The sequence below is a fragment of the Rhinopithecus bieti genome, unplaced genomic scaffold, assembly GCF_001698545.2.
Source record: "Rhinopithecus bieti isolate Rb0 unplaced genomic scaffold, ASM169854v2 scaffold_947, whole genome shotgun sequence".
Classification (NCBI taxonomy): domain Eukaryota; kingdom Metazoa; phylum Chordata; class Mammalia; order Primates; family Cercopithecidae; genus Rhinopithecus; species Rhinopithecus bieti.
Window position 1 is genome coordinate 1,802,617 of NW_016803664.1, and position 23,283 is coordinate 1,825,899.

The 23,283-nt window shown below is 44.9% G+C and overlaps 1 protein-coding gene across 4 annotated transcripts in view; it reads right to left on the reverse strand.

Moving 5' to 3' along the window:
- LIPC (lipase C, hepatic type) overlaps window positions 1–23,283 on the reverse strand; it is a 163,373-nt gene that overhangs the window by 127,184 nt on the left and 12,906 nt on the right. For 2 of the 4 annotated variants that reach the window (XM_017896395.1, XM_017896403.1), the window contains exon 2: window positions 12,773–12,900. In XM_017896395.1, the coding sequence (XP_017751884.1) occupies window positions 12,773–12,860 (88 nt within the window). In that variant the 5' untranslated portion in view covers window positions 12,861–12,900. Of the gene's footprint in view, window positions 1–12,772; window positions 12,901–13,057; window positions 13,090–13,116; window positions 13,181–23,283 lie in introns of those variants that run through there. The other 2 variants (XM_017896400.1, XM_017896397.1) reach the window with 2 other exon arrangements.

Consider the following 23,283-nt stretch of genomic DNA (forward strand, 5'->3'; position numbering starts at 1 on the left):
TTGCAGTGTCCCCTGTATTCCCAGTGCCAAGCCCAGGACCCGGGTCACAGCAGGGCCTAGAAAAGTGTTTGCTGGGTGTTATGGGCTGAATTTTGTGTTACCTCAGATTCATACATTGAAGTTGTAACCCTCTACCTCAGAACGTGACTGCTTTTGGAGCCAGAGTCCAAAGAGGTGATTCAGGTGAAATAAGGTCACTGGGGTGGGCCTTAATCCAATATGACTGGGGTCTTTATAAAAAGAAGAGATTGGACACAGAAACATAGAAGACTGTGTGCAGACGGAAGAGATGCAGCCATCAGAAGAGAAGGAGACAGACCTCAGAAGAAACCCACCCTGCTGACCCCTTGACCTCGGACTTCTCGCTTCCAGAACTGTGAGAAAATACATTTCTGTTGAGGACCCCCAGTCTGTGGTCCTTCATCCTGGCAGTCCTGACAGACTGCTAGACTGTGTGAATGTTGAGTGACCATGTTGGGGTCCCAGCACAAGGCCTGGCACAGAGCTGGTGTGTGGTGAAATCTCTGACATCCAGAAACCACCCTCTGAGTATGGAGAGCCAAATGACAATTGGTGGTTTGGTTATCTCCCAGGAATGAGTGGATAGGCTCACTCATGAGTGCCTTCTTGCAGTTCTTCCTGCTTTAACACCTTTCCGATCATTAACCTCAGGAAGGGGAGTCCCTGTATGTGACACAAAGGTGGGGGCCGGGGCATGCACAATAATACACCAAGAGTGCCCAACTGTGGAATAATTCCTAGACCTGTGTCGCAGGCAGGAAGGAGATTGTCAGGCCTCTGAGCCCAAGCTAAGCCATCATATCCCCTGTGACCTGCACGTATATATCCAGATGTCCTGAAGCAAACGAAGATCCACAAAAGAAGTGAAAATAGCCTTAACTGATGACATTCCACCATTGCAATTTGTTTCTGCCCCACCCTAACTGATCCATGTACTTTGTAATCTCCCCTACCCTTAAGAAGGTTCTTTGTAATTCTCCCTACCCTTGAGAATGTACTTTGTGAGATCCCCCCACTGCCTGAAAAACATTGCTCCTAACTCCCCCGCCTATCCCAAAACCTATAAGAACTAATGATAATCCACCACCCTTTGCTGACTCATTTTTTGGACTCAGTCCGCCTGCACCCAGGTGAAATAAACAGCCATGTTGCTCACACAAAGCCTGCTTGGTGGTGTCTTCCCAGACGCGTGAGACAGAGATTTGCGTGAAAGGAGCTTTCTCAGGTGTTGTCTTGATATTACCAAGGCACCGAGGAGCCATGGAGGGTCCTCTTCAGCTCATAAAAACGACCTGGAAGCTAGAGGATTCTTGGATAGAGGAAAAAGCTTCAGCTCTTTCGAAATATCCCTGGTGACCTTAAAAGTAGCCCAGAATTTTCAGGCTTGACATCACAGGGTTGTGCCTTTCTCTGGGCTGCCTGGGTTTGTGCTCACATCTGTGTTTCTGGGCTTGACTTTGGGTAGCCAGGGGGCAGTGACGGAGACTGAGATGTGAGGGGTCCAGGGCTTTGTCCAGAGGTTTTTCCCTTTGGGCCACGGAGGCTGCTCCTGCCCATCACTCCCAGTTGTGTAAGGTGAGCAGAAACTTATGATAAAAAGTGGCCAGACCCAGAGGTTCAGAATATTTCCCAGGCTCCCCTATTCAAATGGGATACCTCGACAAGGCACAGTGGCTCATGCCTGTAATCCCAGCAATTTGGGAGGCCAAGGCAGGCGGATCACTTGAGGCAGGAGTTCAAGACCAGCCTGGCCAACATGGAGAAACCCCGACTATATCAAAAACACAAAAAATTAGCTGGACGTGGCAGTGCATGCCTGTAATCCCAGCTACTTGGGAAGCTGAGGCAGGAGAATTGCTTGAACCCTGGAAGCGGGAATTGCTGTAAGCTGAGATCACACCACTGCACTCCAGCCTGGGCAACAGAGCGAGACTCAGAAAAGCCAAAAACAATCCCCAAAACCAAATGAGATACCTTTGAAGGCTAAGATACCCATATGGGCTCTGAGAGGGACTCCAGAACCTCTAGAAGTAAGCATCAGTGAGAATCACAGGACCTTGGGAGGCTGCTGCTTCCTCTTTGCCCTTCAGGCAAGCCCACATTTCAGCGACACCATGAGAGATTATTAGCTGAGTGGTCTAAGGAGAGTTTCTTCAACCCTCTTAGCCACAATTTCCCCATCTGCAAAGTGGGGTAATACCTATCTCACAGGGTGTTTTCATGGATTAATTGACATAAATAGGCAATAGAAAATAGCAAAGAACTTGGCACATTCTTAAAAGTAGTGGTTTCTATTTTTCTATACATCTTAGCTCAATCTATACATCTTAGCTCAATTCAAGAAATGTAAGAATTTTCTTCCAAACAGCCATCAGATATCCCTTTTCATCGTCAGCACTCGATCAAACACTGCTGCATGTCTTGCGCTGAATAAGACAGTACTGGGCAAGAAATGGCAAGAACTGGGCAATTGATTGCTTGAGCTGTTTTTACAGAATCCCGTCTTTGTTCTTCTGGTGTCTGGGAAACTTTGCGTTGCTTGAGGCAAATGAGTCAAGGTTCAGTTAGGGTAAAAGGTCACATGCTTAAAATGGACAGAATTGTGTTTCCACATTTCTCTTTTCTGATAACATTTAAATAGCTGATACCAGGGGAGGTCACCACTGCAGATCTCCTGGCACCACGATGACCGTTATAATCAGTCCCATTCACAACCAGAATGTCAGTGTGGAAGGGACGCTATTACTCCTGAAATCAGAGGTAAGGAGGTAAAAGGCGTCACCCAAAGCTGTGCAGCTAGGGCATAGGTATTAAGAGACCTTAAAGGCATTCCCCACGTTCCTTTGGGAGAGACAACACAAAAACACAACACAACAATAAAAACCAGATCTGCCATCAGCCAGACCATAATACTCACAAGTGAATGGAGACAATGCCCACAGAATAGAAACATGTGCAGCACAGACCCGCCACATCTGTGTTTGCATCAAGACAGGGAGGAGGCCACTCCAAAATCCAAAAACATCACTAAACATTTCCCTCTTCTGACTAACAGGAGTGACTTGCGCTCCTGTATCAATGCCAGCTCAGCCCTGTTTTCATCTTCCCATCTGCTAGATCATTTATTGATTACATTTAAATAATAATTAGTGATAATTAACTATGAGATTATTATGATGCCAAATCATTGAATTGGCCTCCTTTTTGACAGAATCCAATCCAGAATTCCCCTTGCTTTCCAACCCTTCCTTAGACTCATCCAGCACAAGCCCAAGTCTGGAGTGAGCTCTCCCTTGCTGCAGTAAACCACAGAAACTAACTTGCAATTGATGTCAGCTGTGTTCCTCATGGTCCGCTGATAGTGAATGTTTAAGTCTCTAAAACGGGAATAAGAATTCCTACCCAATATTCTTTACAGGGCTATTGCAAGAATCAAGTGATATAATGCAGGTGGGAATGAATTTTTAAAGTTGAAATTGCTATAAGTCTGTAAGACAGTATGACGTGGAATTTCCAAATGGCTCTCTTTTCAGACATACAATAAGGTATTTTTAAGATGGAAGATTCATATTAAGCTTCGGTTATGTGCTCCTGCTTCAGTTTTCATGGGTGTTAATCTTTTCCATGATTTAGTGTTAAGTATAGCAATTCATAAGAAAACTTCAAAGAGACTTGCCCGAGGTCGAGGCCTGCCTTGGAGGAAGAGCTGAGTCTATGTGGGTGCAGGGCCAGGTGAGTTTGCAAAACTGGTCCCTGCTGGGCCCCACCCCTGCCCTTGTCTGCTGGGAACCTTGCTCTCTATCAGGGAGTGGTCAGGATTTTAGCCAGCCTGAGATAAGGCTATCAACCCGTCTGGGAAAGGCAGCCTTTTTAAAACACCGCCCTCATCAGTGGTCTGCCCTGCCTCCAGGAGGAGGACAACATTTCTGAGGATAGCTCTTGAGGTCCTTCCCTCTGGCCACTTCTTTTTATGTAGCCCATCCAGGGCCTCCCCCAAAACTCAAGACTTCCCAACTTCCCTCTTCCTTTTCCAGTCTCCGAGTCAAGCAAGGCTGGTTCACGCTTTTTCCTTCTGCTTACAGGGTCCTTCCACTTCTTGAAGGAAACTTCAAGATTCAACTCAGATATCACCTCCTCTGTAAAGGCTTCTCAGCTAACCTCTTCTGCCTCAGGGCTCTTGTAACATTTTGTACGCAATGGTATTTACAAACTAATTGCATTGTGTTGAAATTACGCCCCTCTCCCAACCTCCAACCTCCCTGCCCCACACAATCCCATAAGAGACTAGAGACCCTGGCACAGTGGGAAGTCCTTGGTGAATGGATGCACACTTTTTCATTTTTGTATCCTCAGGGATACACTTTCCTGCTGACGATGGGGCCTGGTACACAGCGGACAGTTTAATAAATGCTGTCACAGCTGCTGTTGATCGTGTTATGTTTCAGTATAAAGCAGTTTATTTTCTTACCACTTTGGCTTCTCTTGGGACAAGAAAGCTGGAACATTTGTCACTGGAAAGTTTTTGGCAGTCATGGAAAGGCCAGTCCTAGTCAATGGATAACTCATAGGCTATGCCTAGCTTTGATAACGCCCCACTCATAGGAAAAGAATTTTCTTGATTGTATTTTCAGGCCTGCCAAGGAGCGGCTCAGGGTGGATGGTTAATTAGCTTTTGCAGTGATTATTTTTCTACCAATTACAAGTAATGCTCGGCTTGGGAATTTTTCTTCATTTCAAGGACTGCTTTCTTTTTAGCATGTAGATATTTTATTTTGGATGAATACATTTTCACAAATATCTTGGGGTTTTAAATATTATTGGGGTTGTAGCTACTGGGGAAGAGGTCAGTATCTGGGAGCAATAGATGTTGATTCTCACCCCTTCCCCCCTCGAGAGTTAGAAATGAAGTGAAGTTTGCCCGGTAGCCTCATGTTGTTTCTGTAGGAAGCACCCTAGCCTGGAAGTCAGTAACCTAGGTTCAAGTCTTGGTTTTTCTGTTTTTTTTCTAGTGTTTGTCTGTGGTCCCCACGCCAGCAGCAGCATTTGGGAACTGATGAGAAACGCAAATATCCAAGTCTACCCCAGGCTCACTGAATTAGCAACTCTGTAGTTAGGGCCCCAGAATCTTATTTTAATAAGCCCTGGCCTGGGGCAGTGGCTCATGCCTGTAATCCCAGTACTTTGGGAGGCTGAGGAGGGCAGATCACGAGGTCAAGGGTTCGAGACCAGCTGGCCAACACGGTGAAACCCTGTCTCTACAAAAAATACAAAAAATAGCCAGGTATGGTGGCGTGCACCTATAATCCCGGCTACTTTGGAGGCTGAGGCAGGAGAATTGCTTGAACCTGGGATGTGGAGGTTGCAGCGAGCTGAGATCACGCCACTGCACTCCAGCCTGGGCGATAGAGCAAGACTCTGTCTCGGGAAAAGCAAACAAATAGAAAAACAGCCTTTTAGGTGCTTCGATGCCCACTACAGTTCCAGGACCACTGATCTAGTCAAACCCCTTTATTTTATCATTTCGTAGTAACTTTATTTTCTGATTATTTAAATCATGAAAGTCAATATACCATATACATACTATAACGTTACATAAAGAGGGGAAGATATAAAAGTTTAGATACAAACTCAATGGACGTATAAACATTTTCATGCATTTTCTTCCAGCATTTTTTCTCAAACACATGTATTTTCACGCAGTTGTAATCACAGGACACACACAATGAGGCCTGCTTTTCGTGTTGGAACATAAACACTCCTCAGCGTTGCCACCTACACATCTTCCTAAGAACTATTTTTACGGGCCACTGACAGTCCACTGGAGAGCCATGCCAGAACTGACGTCACCAGGCCCTGAATATGAACCTGCACATGTGGAGGTGAAAATGCTGTAGGTAAACAGGCTTCCACTTCCATTCCACGCATTTCATTCTCTTCACTTTTTCCCCATGCCTCTCCACCCCTAGCCAAGCCCCACTGGGGAAAAAATGAAATGAGGAATGCTGGAAATAGAGCCCTAAGTGGGGAGGAAAGGGAAGTTAGCCCACAGCCTCAATCTTCCAGTCACCCAGAAGCTCCATTCTCCTGAGCCAGAAACCCTTTCCTGGAACCGGAAGCAGCTGAGATGTCACTGCGCTACTTTGTGACCATGTTTAGGAATCGCACCTTCTGTGGGAAAGCCAGGTGGGCACCCTGACTCCTCCAAGGCTGGAGTGACTGGACTTGGTCTCTCACCCCAAGTAGGTACCTGAATGTAAGACCCGACTGCCTTTCTTACCGTAGCTCCTCCACCTGCTGCGGGACAGACTAGGCTCGGCCCCCTTGTTCTAGGTATCACCTTGGGGCTGAAGTCCAGCCTGCCAGGCAGGGATCTGGAGGGTCCTATTGGCCCCTAGTCAGTCCTTTTCCCTGGTGGGCTGGGCCCCAATTCCCGGGTGAGAGCACCCGGCTCAAAACTGGTCACCCTCCTGGGGGCCAGCGCACATCACCTTCCTGGATGTGAGAATTGCTGTGACCTCTGTTCTGCGTGGAGCCCGTGGCTGTCAGGGACACCCAAGCTGAGGCCCAGGTGGTGACATTCCCCTCATGATGAAATGGGGACTGTTCTGCCCTGTCTCGGGGCCCAACCTCTCTCTGCCTCTCTCCCTGCTGTGCCACCTGCAATGACCCAGCATGCCCACAGCACTGTGGCAGCTGATGTGGAGAGGAGGGCAGGGGGAGGGCCATTGTGGAAAGTCAGGTACTGGATTCTCTTGGCTTTTGGCTGCGCACTTATTTGGTGATTCATGTTTTCGGGTCAGCTTACAGACCCCATGCATTCAACCGTCAGTCCTGTAGTTTCCTCTCCAGCTCAGAATGAAAGAATATGGGTTCCCGTCCTGGGTCCCTGTGAGAGGCAAGCAGAGTGGAGGACAGGCTGCTGTCCCGCGCCTCTCCAGGGTGGGCCTTTCAGCAGGATCACAGACATGCTCAGCTGTGGGGCTAGGAAGGCTGGCCGTGGATGGGAGGGTCTCTTGCACGGAAAAGACAGAATTTCCCGAGAATGCTGGGGGCTGGCCCTCTGCTGATTCCAGAACTATGTGCACTCTTGGAAGAATGACTTTCATCTCTGGACTATATCTCAAATATTAGTCATGGGTGACATTCTGTGTAATTGTGGAGGCCTGTCAGAAATCTGACAGACCCTGCCGGGGTAGTGATTATGAGTGTGGCTGAACCTGCAAAGTTGGGTGCAGGTGGCAGGTCGGAAGGATAGTGGAAAATCCCTTTCCCAGGGTTCGTCTTGGGATGACCGATCTAACTGTAGCTGATGAGGGCCTTTTTATTTTATTTTTCTTGTACATTTAAGTGCTTAAAATCCTCCAAAGCCTTAAAACCCTTTATATATCTTTAAATACACTTAGAATCTCTGGCAATATACAGCACATGTCTGCAGTTTTTTCCTAATTATGATTCAACATGTAGATTCTTTAGTCCTGTTATTTTTCCCTACATTATTGCGTATACAATTTCCTTATCCTTGTTTTCAAAGCTACAAGACCAGTTGTTACTGAACTTTTTCAGAGGTCACAGATCCCTTTGATAATTTGCTGAAAGTTACGACCCCTGCCCCCACTCAAAATGCACATACACTCAGCCTTGGGCGCCATCTCAGGAGGCTGCGGACTCTTGGAAAGCATCCCCTGTGCTAAGATCGCTGGTGTTAAACTGTGAGTGCCTGGGGGCCAGCAATAAGCTTTTATTTCTGAACTTCATCATTATTGCCCCCAAAAGTTTCTGTGCCTTTTAGTAGTAGGTATTCAAAGCAATGCCTGTTTGAAGTTGGGCTTAGCAATAGCTGGAGTCCCGACTTCAGTGGTTTGTGCTTGGGCATTCAACTTGTTTCCAGTCTGTTGCAGTTTAACCAGTGTTGCTATCAACACCGTTCTATGAGATTTTTTTTTCTTTTCCTTCCTAGATGGTGTATTTTTTGAAAGGTATTTTTGGGCTTGAAAAGCACATGTACTTTATCAGCTGTATACCTCTGCTATTGTACAAGGAAAGCCTCATTCTCTTCTGTCTGGATACTATCATCCTTCAACACCCTACTCCTAGAAGACTTCTAGTCCTCCTAGAAGACTTCTTCCCTCCACTTGGAAGTAAACTCTGCCTCTCTACTCATTCCTCTCTCATAGTCCTCATCACATGCCGTGTTCTAGCTGATAACATTTACATACATTACTCAGTGGTATACCTCATGTACTTGACACATAGAACAGATCATTTTAATGACCCTCTGCTCTGTAAGACAAAAGCATTTTCAGTAATATTTATGTAAAAATCAGCAATCATCACGACTTTCTCGATTTGTTCTTCAGTTATAAAGCAGTGAACAATTTTTAAAAAGACAAATATATTTTAACTTTAAGATATTCAAATACAGTAAAAATATTTTGTGTATGAGTCCAAATTTTACTTACCAAACAAGATGCTACACCTCATTGTTCACAATCTGTTTTATTGCTTTAAATTTTAAACACATATGAGAAGCTTAAAGGGGTCACCTAGTATGACAAAATTGAAGTAATTCAAGTTCTGGGTTTTTGTTTGTACAACCACTACGCTGTCACTTTTTATTTCGAATCTACTGTTTACATGCAGGAGCAAGTAATAAGTGCCACTGAGGTTGGAGACATAAGGACGTCAAAGGATCTGAACCATTGCACACTTACCCTTGCAACAAGAACATGCCCCTGAATTTGTGCATGTTGGGGCCAAGTGCGTAACTGGGAGTTCTCCAAATTAATGTCAATGTAGAACACAATATTTATGAAAGGATAAATAATAAAAATGTGATGAATTTGAAGCTTACATATACTTAATACATAAAACCCAACAGAAACCACACAGATTGTTTAGAACTTAGGCCATAAAACCATTTTTTTCTGGAAAGAGCTTTGCCTTTATCGCTGATATTCTTTTTTTTTGGGGACGGAGTTTCGCTTTGTTGCCCGGGCTGTAGTGCAATGGCGCAATCTCGGCTTACTGCAACCTCTGCCTCCCGGGTTCAAGCAATTCTCCCTCAGGCTACCAAGTAGCTGGGATTACAGGCGCCCACCACCACGCTTGGCTAATGTTTTGTATTTTTAGTAGAGATGGTGTTTTACCATGTTGGCCAGGCTGGTTTCAAGCTCCTAACCTCAGGTGATCCACCCACCTCAGCCTCCCAAAGTGCAGGGATTACAGCCGTGAACCACGGCACCCGGCCAACATTCTTTAGAATTGTGATAATGACAGGCAGATCAGCTTTTGGTTATATTTGTATTTAAATTCTCCGCGGACAGTTGCTCTTTTATTGCTGGCACATCCTCCCTCCACCCAGTCCCATGGACCCCTATTCCCTCCCCACCCCGCTCCTATCCCATTTGGCCATAAATTCCTGCAAGGCGGGGTTGGCTGTGCAGCCTCCTGCTGTACCGTGCCCACTGCACAAACACAGCAGTTTGCAGGCCAAGGCCCCAGGGAGATCGCCTTAGTATGTCCTCCCTTTTCCTCTATGGGAGGCCAGATTTTCTTCCTACATTTCAAACAAAGCAACACATCACAACAGACTGAGTACAGAAACAGGTAAGAGAATCCAGCTGTCTTGTGAAGCCAGATATTAGAGAAATTTGCAACATTTCTTTGTAAAACAATGTCACTCTTCTGCCCCACTTAAAATTATTTGGAAAATACAAGTTATTTTTCATAAAATTACATTTTATGTGTTAACATGTAAGGGTTTACTATTATTTTAAAAAGCGTTAACAGATTTTAAAGATTTCTCAGTTTTCATTTCTAATGAAATAAATATTGATGTCTCACATAATAAACACTGTTTGGGGTCCTCAGTGCATTTTAAGAGAGGAAAGGTGTGTGAACAGAGTGTGTGAGTTGTACTCAGGCTCTGCCTTACGTATGGCAGGCGCTCATGTATGCTTGTGACATTCATGAGGGACTGACTAAATTGATGGCTTTCAGCTGCTCCTAGGATTTGGAAGCTGAGGCTGGGGTGGAGGGGAGGGAGAAGGCGCCTGTTGATAGCGGGCCAAGTACCTGAAGGTGGGGTATGCCAGGGTCTAGGAGCAGCAGTTGCTCTTTGGAGCAGCGTTGGCTTTCATGGCAACAGTGGCTGGGGAACCTGGGTCTCAGGCAGTGGGGGCTGGGCATAAGTGTGATGTGCCGTGGGGGCTTCAAGCAGCTCACTCTGTCCAGTCCCCCTTAGTGCTGAAGGGAAGGAACAACTGTCTGAATCTGCCTCTCTGTGAGAGGAACGGAGCAGAATGCTTTTCTAGAAACCTCTGGCTGTCAAATCACTGGGTGTGGGCTCGACAGAGAGCACTGCGGCCTCAGTAGACAGATTGAGGCTGCGGGTACCTCTCCCTGCTCTGCTCTGACCAGCTATGCGACCGCCGGCGAGGCACTTAACTGCCAGCTTACTCAACCATATGGTGAGGATGAGATAAAATGTCTGTGGAGTGCCTGGCACATGCTGGGTGCACAGCACATTAGTGACTCCATTAGTAAGATGTCATTAATAATAAATACTCAAAAGAATTAGGCTGGGAGGAGGGGCTAAAGAGCAAGCGTCCTTGAGGGAGTACTTCCTGGTGTTCGATGAGTGACAGTTGAAGCTTGGCGTAGATCATGGTTTCTCAGCCTCTGCACTAATAATATTTTGGGCCAGATAATTCACTGTTGTGAGGGCTGTCCTGTACATTGCAGGATGTGAAGCAGCATCCCTGGCCTCTACCCACTAGATGCTGGGAGGGAAGCACTGTCTCCCTGGTCGTAACAACCAAAAATGTCTCCAGACATTGCCAAGTGTCCCCTGGAGGGCAAAATTGCCCCTGTTGAGAACCATTGGTGTAGAAACGCGCCTGACAAGGGCTCCACCACAGGACACTGGCTTCCCTGCAGTTTCCCCAGAAAGACATCACACCAGCCACATGCACACAGATTGGGTTCACTCATTGCAGAAAGAATTCTGCCAAGAGATTCTGCTTCCAAGAGAACAAGAGGCCTCCTGACTTGCATCCTCTTTCCTGAGGAACCCTCTTGCAATAGTGGTCACTTCCCTCAGCATTTGCACAAACCAGGCCCTGGGGAAAGAAGCAGGCTGACCAGGACAATGAGATTGGTCAAGGAAAATCTGGACAATACCCAGAAGCCTGGGGGACACAGGCTTCAACCTCAACCTCAGCACCGACAGCTTCCAATTCCCATGGCTCCACTGCAAAAACAGCCCTGACTGATCGATAGTAGAATGAATAAACGAAGTGTGGTGTGGTCCCACAGTGGAATGCTACAACAGTGAGAATGAATGAACCTCAACTCCACGAAACTGCATGGTTGACTTTCACAAACTTAATGTTGAACGAAAGAAGCCGGGCGCAAAAGAGCAACTGACGTGTTTCTATTAGTGAAAAATCTCCCCAAAGGAAAAATCATATATGTTAAGTCTCAAGGGGCACACAAGGAAGGCTTTGGGGATACTGGTTCAGTTTGTGAGAATTCATGGAGGATTTATGTTACAGGCCCTTTTCTAGAAGTGTGTTATAAACTTCAATAAAAAGTAAACAAACAAATACAACATTCTGGGGCAAAGGGCAGGAAAGGCCGTTGAGCAAAATCATTGTGAACCAAGGGAATAAAGATTACCGGCAATTTTACCTGTATGGCTCTAAATTATCATGTAAGGGTCATTTTTGGATGTGGCTTTAGGAATGAGATGATGTATCAAAAATAGTATAGTGCTTGGCACAGAAAATACTTAGCGAATGGCAACAAATAATACTACTACTCAGTTATTAACTGACCTATGAAATAAAATTATGGTCAAGTACAAAGGAACATTTTCCTTAAAGGGTAAAAAGTTTCTGAAATTTTTAGATACATCCCCTGTTAGTGAATTTCTAATTCTCAAAGTTGTTGGAGCTCTCTCCAAGCCTAGACTCAGAGAAAAGAAAAATCTAAGACTCTACCTTAGCGTTACTAGCTCCTGACCAGTAACCAGTACCAAAACGAAGTCCCAAACACCTGTCTAGTTTGGCCAAATTGTTCAATTAACTGATCCATCATTTATTGGTCCACTGATTAGCCTGGAAGCTGGGGTCCACTCTACCTGCCTGATCAGGCATTTGATCTGTCTTTGGCCGTCAATCTAGTTTGTGAATTTACAAACAAAACAGGCAGGACTGTTGTTGGATTCTTCAGTCTCAGACTAAAACTTTGGCAGAAAAACAAAGTCTAGAAATTGTGCAATGATATCTCTACTTTAGACCTGACTGGAAATAGAACTCTCATAAACTCCCCTCTCTTCTGAGAGAGCCAGGCAATTAGACAACCCCAACACAACAGAGCATTTCATTGCAAGCCTGGCTCCCTGGCTGCAAATTAGATGCCACATTAACTCTCAGGAAGGTCTGAATCGCTCTCAGATCATTCGCCACTGAATAACTTTTAGCGTGACTGTTTCTATCAGATATGCAAGAGACTTCACCGCTAGCTGCAGGCGCTCTTAGAAGACTTTTAATCCCAGGATGCTTTTCTAAAATTTCATTTCTGCTTGCAAATGGCTACGTGTCCCTGTGGACCTGTGAGGTCATGTATAGAACCACCTGGCATGCTCTGAATGCAAGCTCTGTCCCATACACTCAGAAACCCCTGGATTCTTTGTGACACACATTTTAAAAAGAAAAGTTCACGCCCATCTCTGGAGACAGGCTCTTACCTGGTTTCAGGCTTTGTCCATGGGCACTTGATTGGATAAAGATGCATAAAACCAAGAGAATGGAGAAACACTGGGGACTTATGTCCATTTCTCAGTTTCACCCGGGGTCCAGGCTTTCTTGCTAATTTCTGAAGCCAAAGAGACCAGAATGCCTATTAGATACTTTGTTAGGGAAGACTGCCCATTAATAATTAACCTCTCAACATGTTATCCACTGTTCAGACACTTTCCTTACTGCCCCCAACTGCAAATCTAATTATATCTATTTTAAAAAGGTCGATTTACAGAAGTGCTTCTTATCCGGACACATTTTGAGAATAAAATACCTTGTTATGTATTCTTACCTTTTGGGGCCAAGGTCAGAGTTCCAAATTAATCAATTGAAAGCTACTGTGTTGTGTTTGGAAATTCTGCCAAAGGTCGGGGTAGGTGGCGTTCACGTGGCTTCCTAAGCCTCCCTGTGACAGTGCTGCAAGGGGGATGCTGGCTCAGGAAAATGGTGTTTCAAATGGCAGGCTAAGCCCAAAGGAAAAGAAAAGGGCCCTGCCATGCAGAGGGCCCCCAGGGGGTCCAAATTTCTGTTGGGTTCAGTGAAATTGATGATGCTTGTGGTCAAAGTGTGGTGGGGCAACATCTCTACAGCTGAAAGGGACAGAAAACCCTTCACCCTCATGTCAAAAGGAGTTGATGGGGAAGCAAAGATGCCCTTGCCAAGTGACTCATTGAGAGGTGATCCTAGAGTAAACACACTTCTTCCGCCTCTGTGTTCATTAATGTTCCAGCTGTGTAGAGGACAATAAGTAAGGTCACTCAGCAAAATCAGGTAGGGAAAAGGCTACCATAGATGGCTTTTGTGATATTTTTGGGCCTCTAGTTTTAACTTTCTTCATTTGTTCAACACTTTTTTATTTGGGCATGACTACTATGTGCCAAGCCCTGTTGTAGGCATGTGGGATATACAAGTCCTTATGTATCAGTGGAGGTGGGAGGAGTTGGATAACGGACATCATAAAGAAGAGATTTAGGGCCTGGTGCACTGGCTCACTCCTGTAATCTCAGCACTTTGGGAGGCCAAGGCAGGCGGATCACGAAGTCAGGAGTTCGAGACCAGCCTGACCAACATGGTGACACCCCATCTCTACTAAAAATACAAAAATTAGCTGGGCATGGAGGTATGTGCCTGTAATCCCAGCTACTCAGGAAGCTGAGGCAGGAGAATCGCTTGAACCCAGGAGGTGGAGCTTGCAGTGAGCTGAGATCGCACCACTGCACTCCAGCCTGGGCGACAGAGAGAGACTCTGTCTCAAAAAAAAAAAAAGATTTATGTAGACTGGTAGAATGCAATGAGAACCACCACAAGAAAAGCATGGGGTTGGGGAGAAGAAGGTGGGGATTTTAAGGAGAGTGATTAGAGGGAATTGCATTGGGAAGTTAAACTTTGAGCAAAGGTTTGAAGGAAGTGAGGGAGTTGCCCCTGTGGACATCTTGGGGAGGAGAGCTATGGGCAGTCCGTGCGAAGGTCCTGAGGTAGGAGTATGCCTGGCGTGCTCCAGGAATAGTAAGGAGGCCAATGAATGGGGAGACATGGTAAGGACTTTGACTTTTATACAGTGACACATGGCGGGGGCGACTCTGAGCAGAAGGGTGATATGATTTGTATTATAGTTTTAAAAGATCACTCTGGTTTGAGCCAGGGTGCAGTGGGGAGATCTGTTAGGAGGCTATTACAGTGACGCAGTGAGAGGTGATGGTGGCTTGGCCCAGCATGGTAACAGGGCAACTGGGGAGTGGTGGATGGGTGCTGGATATATTTTGAAGGTAGAGCCCACAGGATTTTCTGACTGCTGAGATACAAGATATGGGAGACAGAGAGGAGTTGAGGATGACTTCCAGGTTTTCAGCTTGAACAAATAGATTAATGGGGTTGCTGTCAGCTAAGAAGGGAAAGCTATGAGTGAAGCAGGTCTGGTGGGGGAAGATTAGAGATTCAGCCTTGGCCACGTGGGGCTTTGAGATGGCTCTTAGATATCCAAGTGGAAATGTTAAGTGGGCAAAATTAGATAACATGGTAATTATTGCCTGGACGAGCCTCATTCAAAGGGTCTTCTGAAGCCACCAGCAGACTTGGACGATCTTGACCCAGTCTAAAGCTGTGTTCTGTCCTATGACTGTACCTTCCTCCCAAGCCCTGCAGCTTGCGGACCATGCCATCAGATAAACAATTTCTTTTTCTTTTCTTTCTTTCTTTCTTTTTTTTTTTGAGATGGAATCTTGCTCTGTCACCCAGGCTGGAGTGCAGTGGCGCAGTCTCGGTTGACTGCAACCTCCGCCTCCCAGGTTCAAGCGATTCTAGTGCCTTAGACTTTAGAGTAGGTGGGACTGCTGATATGTACCACCACACCTGGCTACTTTTTGTTTTTTTAGTAGAGACGGGGTTTTGCCATGTTGGTCAGGCTGGCCTCTAGCTCCTGACCTTGTGATCTACCCGCCTGGACCTCCTAAAGTGCTGGGATTACAGGTGTGAGCCACCACGCCCATCAGATATAGAATTTCTGAGCAAGGACTTCTGCCCTGGGTACTTGGCTGGCTCCTGCACAGTTAAGCAGAATCTGAAAGTTCCACTTTTTTTCCTATAAAACTGGCACGTAAAACCAACTGGCTACCCATCTCGGGCTCCTCTCCCCTGTGCCCACCCTTATCTCCTCTCCTCTGGGTACTGACAGTAACCACTCCAACTCCCCATTTTATTCTGGACACAGACTCTTCAAAAGACACCATTGAATCCAAGTGCCCCTGAAATACCAACCCTGTGCCCCCACCTGCCCCCCAAATTTCTGCAGAGTACACTTTCTTACCACTTTCTACATGGTAAGAACACTTTCTACATGGGAAGAAGCCTTCAACATTGTTTCTAGCTCTTGTAGTTCCTTTACTTGCACCACCCAACATTCCTCTAACATCATCTCATGCCAACTCAAATTCTATGAGGCTCTCCTGGAAAATGACAAGGAGGAGTGGGTACCTGTCTCCTTTCGGGGTGGTGTCTGCTTTCACCTCTACCTAAGCTCTTCCAGCCTGCCCCATCACCAGATCCAAACTTCCAGTGGTGGTTTTAATGCACAAGCTCTGTTGTGTTTTCTTGAAGCTGACCATGGAGGCTCCTGGGAGGGAAGAGGGGAGGACTTCACAGAGTATGAGGTTTCCTGAGCTGGGGGCCTATCTACTTGCTGTGTATAATATTATATAACCTTAATGAGTTCCATCTCCTCACCTATAAAATGGGGACAACATGTGTCTGTGATAATATTTTGAGACATCAACTTATTTTTCTCCCAAACTGTCCCCCTTCCACTTAAGAGGGGCAAAGTAGAGAGAAGGCTACAAATCTTTTTTCTTCCAAAAATATAGGAACTTAGGGCAAGTGAATTTTATTTATTTTATTTTATTTTTGGAGACAGGGTCTTCCTGTGTTGCCCAGGCTGATCATAAACTCCTGGGCTCAAGTGATCCTCCTGCCTTGACCTCCCGAAGTGTGGGCAGGTGAATTCTAGCCAACAAAGAAAAGCAAAAGGCTAAAATATCTTGAAAGTATATGAAGGAAGAAGGAACCCCTCACCTTCCTAGCACTAGAAAGACAGTCTTTTGGGCTTTGCAGGTGGTGTGGAAGGGGAAGGTTTGTCTATGGGTCTGAGAGCAGAGGGGACAGTCCCTTGCTTCCCAGAAATCCTGCTGGAAGAGAGGAACCTAGAGAGGAAATGGCTGTGTTGGCAGATGGGCAAAAGATAAACCTGGCTTGATGTAGGGCGGTAGAGCAGTGAGTGTCTGGGGCCAGCAGGTCATGTTGATGGGAGGATGGGCCCCTCAGTGGCCACTAATGTGGACTGATGATGGAGGACTAGGTCACACTCCTCTCACCCCATGCCTGGCTATTGTGTTGGTCCAGAACTATGGCATAACTACTGGGGTTGGGGGTGGGGTGGGAAGAAGAAATCCAGAAGGCCTGAAAATAGGGGTTGGGAGTGAGGAATTTAGATGGGTTGCAGAGAATAGAGAAATTTATTGCACATCAGAATCTGTGGACTGAAATTAATACCTCTACAAACAGAAGTATGGTATGAATATTAGAGATTTGTGTGTAAGGTATCCAGCCAAGTGCCTGGTTCATAGCAGAGGATCAATAAATTATAATGACCTATTTTGTGGGCAATATACTTAGCAGTCAAGAGTCCATGATTTGAGGCTGGGTGCAGTGGGCAGTGGCTTGCACCTGAAATCCCAATGCTTTGGGAGGCTGAGGCAGGAGGATCACTTGAGGCCAGGAGTTTGAGACTAGCCTGGCTAACATAGCAAGACCCCATCTACATAAACATAAAAACCAAAAAATTAGCCTTGTGTGGTGGCACACACCTGTAGTCCTAGGTACTTGGGAGGCTGAGGCAGGGAGATTGCTTGAACCCAGGAGGTGGAGGCTGCAGTGAGCTGTGATCACACCACTGCATTTCAGCCCGGGTGACAGAGTGAGACTCTATCTCTAAAAGAAAAAAAAAAAGAGTCCAGCCTTGGGAATCCGACAGATACAGGCTCAAATTCCTGCTCTATCTCTTGTACTTACTAGCTGAGGAACTTGGATAAGACATTGTGACTGAGCTTTAGTTGTCTTCATCTGTATAATGGGACTGATAATGCCTCCCTAGTCTGATTAAGTGAGGCAATGCATGTGAAGCCCTCAGCAATGCTAGGCCACAGGAAATAATTAATGGTAGCTGATATTATTTTTTTTTAATGTTTAAATTCACTGAGGGGATCATGAGGGTGTCCAGGAGGTGGATAACAATAAGACTACAGTGATACAATTGTAGCAAAAAATGTAGGGGGCAGGAAAACACAAAGGTCTGGATCAGTGGCTCCAAAATCCAATTGAGCATCAGAATAAGAGTCAGCTGCGGAGCTCAGACAAAGGACAACTTATGGGCCCATCCCAGGAATACTGAGTAATGGGATCAACACCAGGGTCAAGGCCTGGAGAACCTTCATTTCAAAAAGTTCTCCAGCTAATTCTTGGTCACGCAAAGTTTGAGAACCATTGCCTCAGAATGGTGCTTGAGAGATCTATTGGGGCACAACAAGAAAATAATATAGACCTTTCAGATTTTTCTTTGTATTTCCTTAGAAGTTCATGTTTGTGCATGTATAATGTTTATAGTATATAAGTACTATGTAATATGCACATGGTACTATGGAGTATACTAGCGCTATATTATTTATACTCAGATTTAAAAAAATACTTATAAAGATGTGTTGTCAAAAAATGGGTGAAGCCTCTGCCTTAGAGAGACAGAATGGCTCCCACGGCTGCAAGACCTGACTGTCATGTGCTTGACTCCAGCCACGCATCTGAACAGTCAGTAGATCCATTCATAGCATCTTTGGTCATTTTCATGCCCAAGGAAGCCCAGCAGTTTCTTGAGGCCTCTTCATTTCCTATTAACTGAAGAGGAGGCAAGCCTGAGCCTCTTAGGGTTTGGAGCCTCCAGTGGAGCGATCAGCATGGTGCATGTTAGTAGAGCCCTGTGGCTTCTTCCTTTGCAATTCTTTTTTTTTTTTTTCTGAGATGGAGTCTCACTGTGTCACCCAGGCTGGAGTGCAATGGCATGATTCCGGCTCTCTGCAACCTCTGCTTCCCGGGTTCAAGCGATTCTCATGCTTCAGCCTCCCTAGTAGCTGGAATTAGAGGCGTGTGCCACCATACTCGGCTATTTTTTTTGTATTTTTAGTAGAGATGGGGTTTCACCATGTTGGCCAGGCTGGTCTAGAACTCCTGACCTCAAGTGATCTGCCTGCCTCGGCCTCCCAAAGTGCTGGGATTACAGGCATGAGCCACCATGCCAGGCCTCTTCCCTTTGCAATTCTTTAAAGACTTTCTATTTTGGGTGACACTGCACTCTGGTCTGCAATCCTCGATCTAAAGTAATAATGGTTTTATAATGAGGTTTTTAAACATTGCCCAGTTCTTGCTCTCTTTTAATTTGCAGAGCTTCTTGAATAAATAAAGATTTCAAGAGACTGGCATTTGATGACCTGAGAATGACCTTTTTCTTTAGTGTCATGGTGATAAGAAAGTTAATTAGGAGAGAAGAAACAGACATTTTACAAGGATAAAGCAAGCAGATCCCAAGAGGAAGAGGCCAGGGGACCAAGGTGAAGTTTACTGATGACAGAAACAGAATTTTATACCCAGAATCAGGTTTTCTTCTTTTTGTCTTCAGGAACTGGGATACCTTACCTGAGAAAGGCAGGCTTTTGTTGGTGTTCTAATAAAATAATTCTTGAAACAATAAAATTTGACACTATTATTTCCCTAATTTTGCAGTTGAGATTTAAGAGGTTAGGAACAGGTACCAAACTGCATCTCACCAGTAAAAGGCAGAGAGAGGAGAAGTCAGGGGATCTTAACAACCACAAATCCTTAATCCCTGTATATCTGGCTTTCTCTGGGACTGAATCAGGCTTCTCTGCACATCAGCCTAGTCCACGTCCAAGATGAAATGAATTTCCTTGGATCATGTTATAGGAAAATGACTCTATCCTCTTTTACTCCTGCTTGGGGCCAGTCTGCCATGAGGAGAATGATTAAGTTTTTATTGCGTCACTAACTGATCTGTGTGGACATTCTTGCACCATGTGGGAATATGGCAAAACAAGTAGGTAAACCTTGTTAATTTGAGTTGGCCTGGAACATGTCCTCATTTGGAAAGTGGTTGGACTGGAGTTTAGCCTTTTCCTTATCTGCGTTAGAAAAAAAAAAAAAAAAAAAGGACCTAATAAACAAACGAAGGGTGAAAACAAGATTGCAGAGGACATTTTAGACTGTTTGGAAGGATTAGGTGTTTCAAGCATTTCAAATAGGTGTTTATTCATCCAAGATTTTCACGCCTGGTGACCAGGGGTGTCTTTGCATCAGCTCTGCCTCCAACTAGTTGTGTGACCTTGGGCAAATTCTGTAACCTATCTCTGCCTGTCAAATGGGATTATGAAGGTTAAATAAGTATCACATGAAAATACTTATAAAAACTCTCTGCATAGTCAAGCCTCATTTGATTTTCTTAACAAATGAGGTAGGAATTATTTTCCCCATTTTACAGGTGAGAAAACTGAGGCTCAGAGATTCCTCATGCATACCTAATCAATATGGATTGGATAGAAGGACGCTAGGTCTCTGGAAGACCTAATATTCTGATTCCCTAAGTCTCAAGTTATGCAGCTAGGGAGCAAAGAGTCGAGATCTCCTTTCTTCTTGTTTTTATGTTTCCTGGTCTGTGTTGGCCCACGGAAGGAGCTGCCACGGACACTCCTTATCAGGATTTCAACTCCAATTGGGAAAATCATCATAACAACAACACGCCCCTAGAACCAGAGTAGTCTTTTTTATGACTAGATACTGTGGAACCAATAATGCATTTTATGATCTTACAAATTCCAGTAGAATGGAAAACCTATTTTCTCTCTTTGTATTATGCTTTGAAGCAAAAGGACATAAAGATTTAAGTTGGCTTTGAACACCAGGTAGATAGTGAATATTGTTGGCTCCGTAAAGTTTGCCCAGGGTTTTCGCCTTTGTAGGGAAGGTGGGGAGTATAGACTAGGATTCATGACGTGTCTAGTCTGTGCCTGCTTCCTCCAGCTGCTGGGATGCTGGTCCTGCTTGGTGAACGGTGACCATGCTGGCTCCCGAGGGAGACTCCCCCCAAGCCATGAACCGAACTAGCTGCTTGCAACAAGCAAGGGCACAGTGTGGGGAAGGGGGCACCAGCACACTGGCTCTCTCTGGGTCCTAGTGCTTCCAACCATGGGGTGTCGAGGGGCACAGTCCTCACCCTGGGTATTAGGCAGGGCTGGGCACTGGTCAGATCGCACTGGCCCAAGCCTCCCTGCAGTAGGATGCCACATCCTCATCTCACAAAGATTTGCTGAGTTTAGCACACGGAATCCACGGCTGCAGGAAACCAGGAACTAATTCCACTCTCTTCATTCCCAGTGATGTGTTTCGGGTTCTGAAGAGCTGCCAATGAGTCATCATTTTTCTGAAGACGGTAGCTTGCTGACATGGTTCATCACTGATTCCTAGGCAGGCCTGAAAGTCAGGAGTTAACAATTCAGGAGCCAGCCTCCAAAGTGCCTGCACAGTGCCAGAATCGCCATGTGATCTCATTCACACTTCAGGAAGAATCCTATGATGTAGGCATGATTTTTCCCTTTGAATAGAGGGGAAGCTGAGGCTCAGGGAGGCTACTGAATTGCCCACATCCATACTGTAGTAAGTGGTGGAATGGGACTTGAATTATGTTTGACTTCAAAGTCCATACAACAAAAAGCAGTTTTGCCAAGTACAGTAGGGATTGGCTGTGAGATCTTTGTGTATCAGTTGCTTAAAAAGAAGGAATTGTGTCATGCTCTTGCTCTGCGTGTAAAGACATATATCATGTGTCTTTCATTTACATATGAAAGGGAGTTTATTAAGGAGTATTGACTCATACGATCACAAGGTGAAGTCCCATGATTTGTTGTCTACAAGTTGAGGAGCAAGGAAGCCAGTGGTGGATCAGCCCGAGTTCCCTAACCTCAAAAGTAGGGAAGCCGACAGTGAAACCGTCACTCTGTGGACAAAGGCCAAGAGCTCCTGGCAAGCCACTGGTGTAAGTCCAAGAGTCCAAAAGCTGAAGAACTTGGAGTTTGATGTTTGAGGGCAGGAAGCATCCAGCATGGGAGAATGATGCAGACCAGAAGACTCAGCAGGTCAAGTCCTTCATGTCTTCTGCCTGCTTTGTTCTAGCCAAACTGGCAGCTTAGATTATTAGATGGTGCCCACCCAGACTGAGGGTGGGTCTGCCTCTCCCAGTCCACTGACTCAAATGTTACTAATACCTCCTTTGGCAACACCATCACAGACACACTCAAGAAAACTATTTTGCATCCTTCAATCCAATCAAGTTGACACTTAATATTAACCATCACATCACATGTTGGTTATTATTTTTAAAACAAATGTTCTCAAACCTTTTCTCAGCTATTTAATGGAGATAGCTCTGAGATAAACTACGAGACATAGCAGAAGTTAGAAATAATGGAGACATTATAATCGGACAGAATCATATAATTTATATGGCAATTACTTTTCCTCAATCAACAGTAAAGGAGACCAGCCAGGAAGAGGGGACTGGGGTCTTTGGCCATGATGCTTTGTCCTGGACAGAGCAGAGTGTTTGAAAGGAAGTTGTCAGAACAAGGCTGTGCTGCCCAAGACCCAACTGAGACCACTATCAGTTATCCAATTACTCCTGAAGCCATTCATTAGAGTTAGATCATGCCTGGGGTCCTTCAGAAAGTAACAAGCAAGATTCTTTTGATATGCTTTCATAATTCCACGAAGAGATAATTCTTTAAAAACGAAGGTAAAATCACGACTCTCAAATATAAAAATGAATACATGGTAAATATTTTACTTAACTAATTAATGAGGAAACTGATAAGGGTGTTGTAACCAGTTCAAAGGAGAAGCCAAAACACACACACAAATTTATATGAGTAAAGAAATGTTGCAATGAATGTACAAATGGCAAATGGAAACAAAAGTAGCTTTTTCTGCAGTGTGGGAGTGAAGCTGGTGGAACTTCTACAGGATAGGACAGAATTTGCATTTTGCATTGCTATTGTCTACAATTTACAGAGTTGCAAAATACTTCAAGGGCAATGAAAGCTAGAATCAGATAACTCAGGGAGGCTGTGCTGTGTGTAGACAATGCATCCTTTTCCATGGAAATACAAAATTTCCCCTTTATTTAGTATTGTTACAAAATGATGAAGTATTTAGCGACAGAATTCTGATGATAACAGGATAAGGTTCTTTCTGGAGGAAAAACTATCTCTTGCTGCATTTTTACCTCCTGAGTGAAGACTCTGATCACTGAGAACTGGATTTCCAAGCTTGGTTTCTCCGTTTTTAGTCCCAGTAAGCAGGCAGATTATTTAATAGCTGGCACCTCAGTTTCCTCATTTTAAAATAGGAGTAGTAAAATTATTTGCCTCACAGGGCTTGCAGGGAGATTAAATGAGAAAAACATGAATTGTGCGTAGCATAGTGCGCAAAAAATACGTATCAGCTATGAGTGTTTTTATTTATTACTGCAGCTTTTCGGCATGCTTTTTATTTCTCCCGTCCCTCACCTGCTCCTTCCCTTTCTTGTTTCCTGCCCATTTAACTGAAATAGTAAAGAATAGGAGACTTATTTACAATGTTTTAAAGTATAGCTAGAGTCTGTGCTTCCTGTTCTTGATTTTAAAACTAACTGCCTAAGTTGTTATGTGTTCCTTTCTATTTAAAAAAGAAAGCAAGCTGGGTGTGGTGGCTCAGGAGTTTGAGACCTGCCTGGGCAGCATAGTGAGACCCTGTTTCTATAAAAACTTAAAAAGAAAAAAAAAAAAAAAAAAAAAAAAAAAAAAAAAAAAAAAAAAAA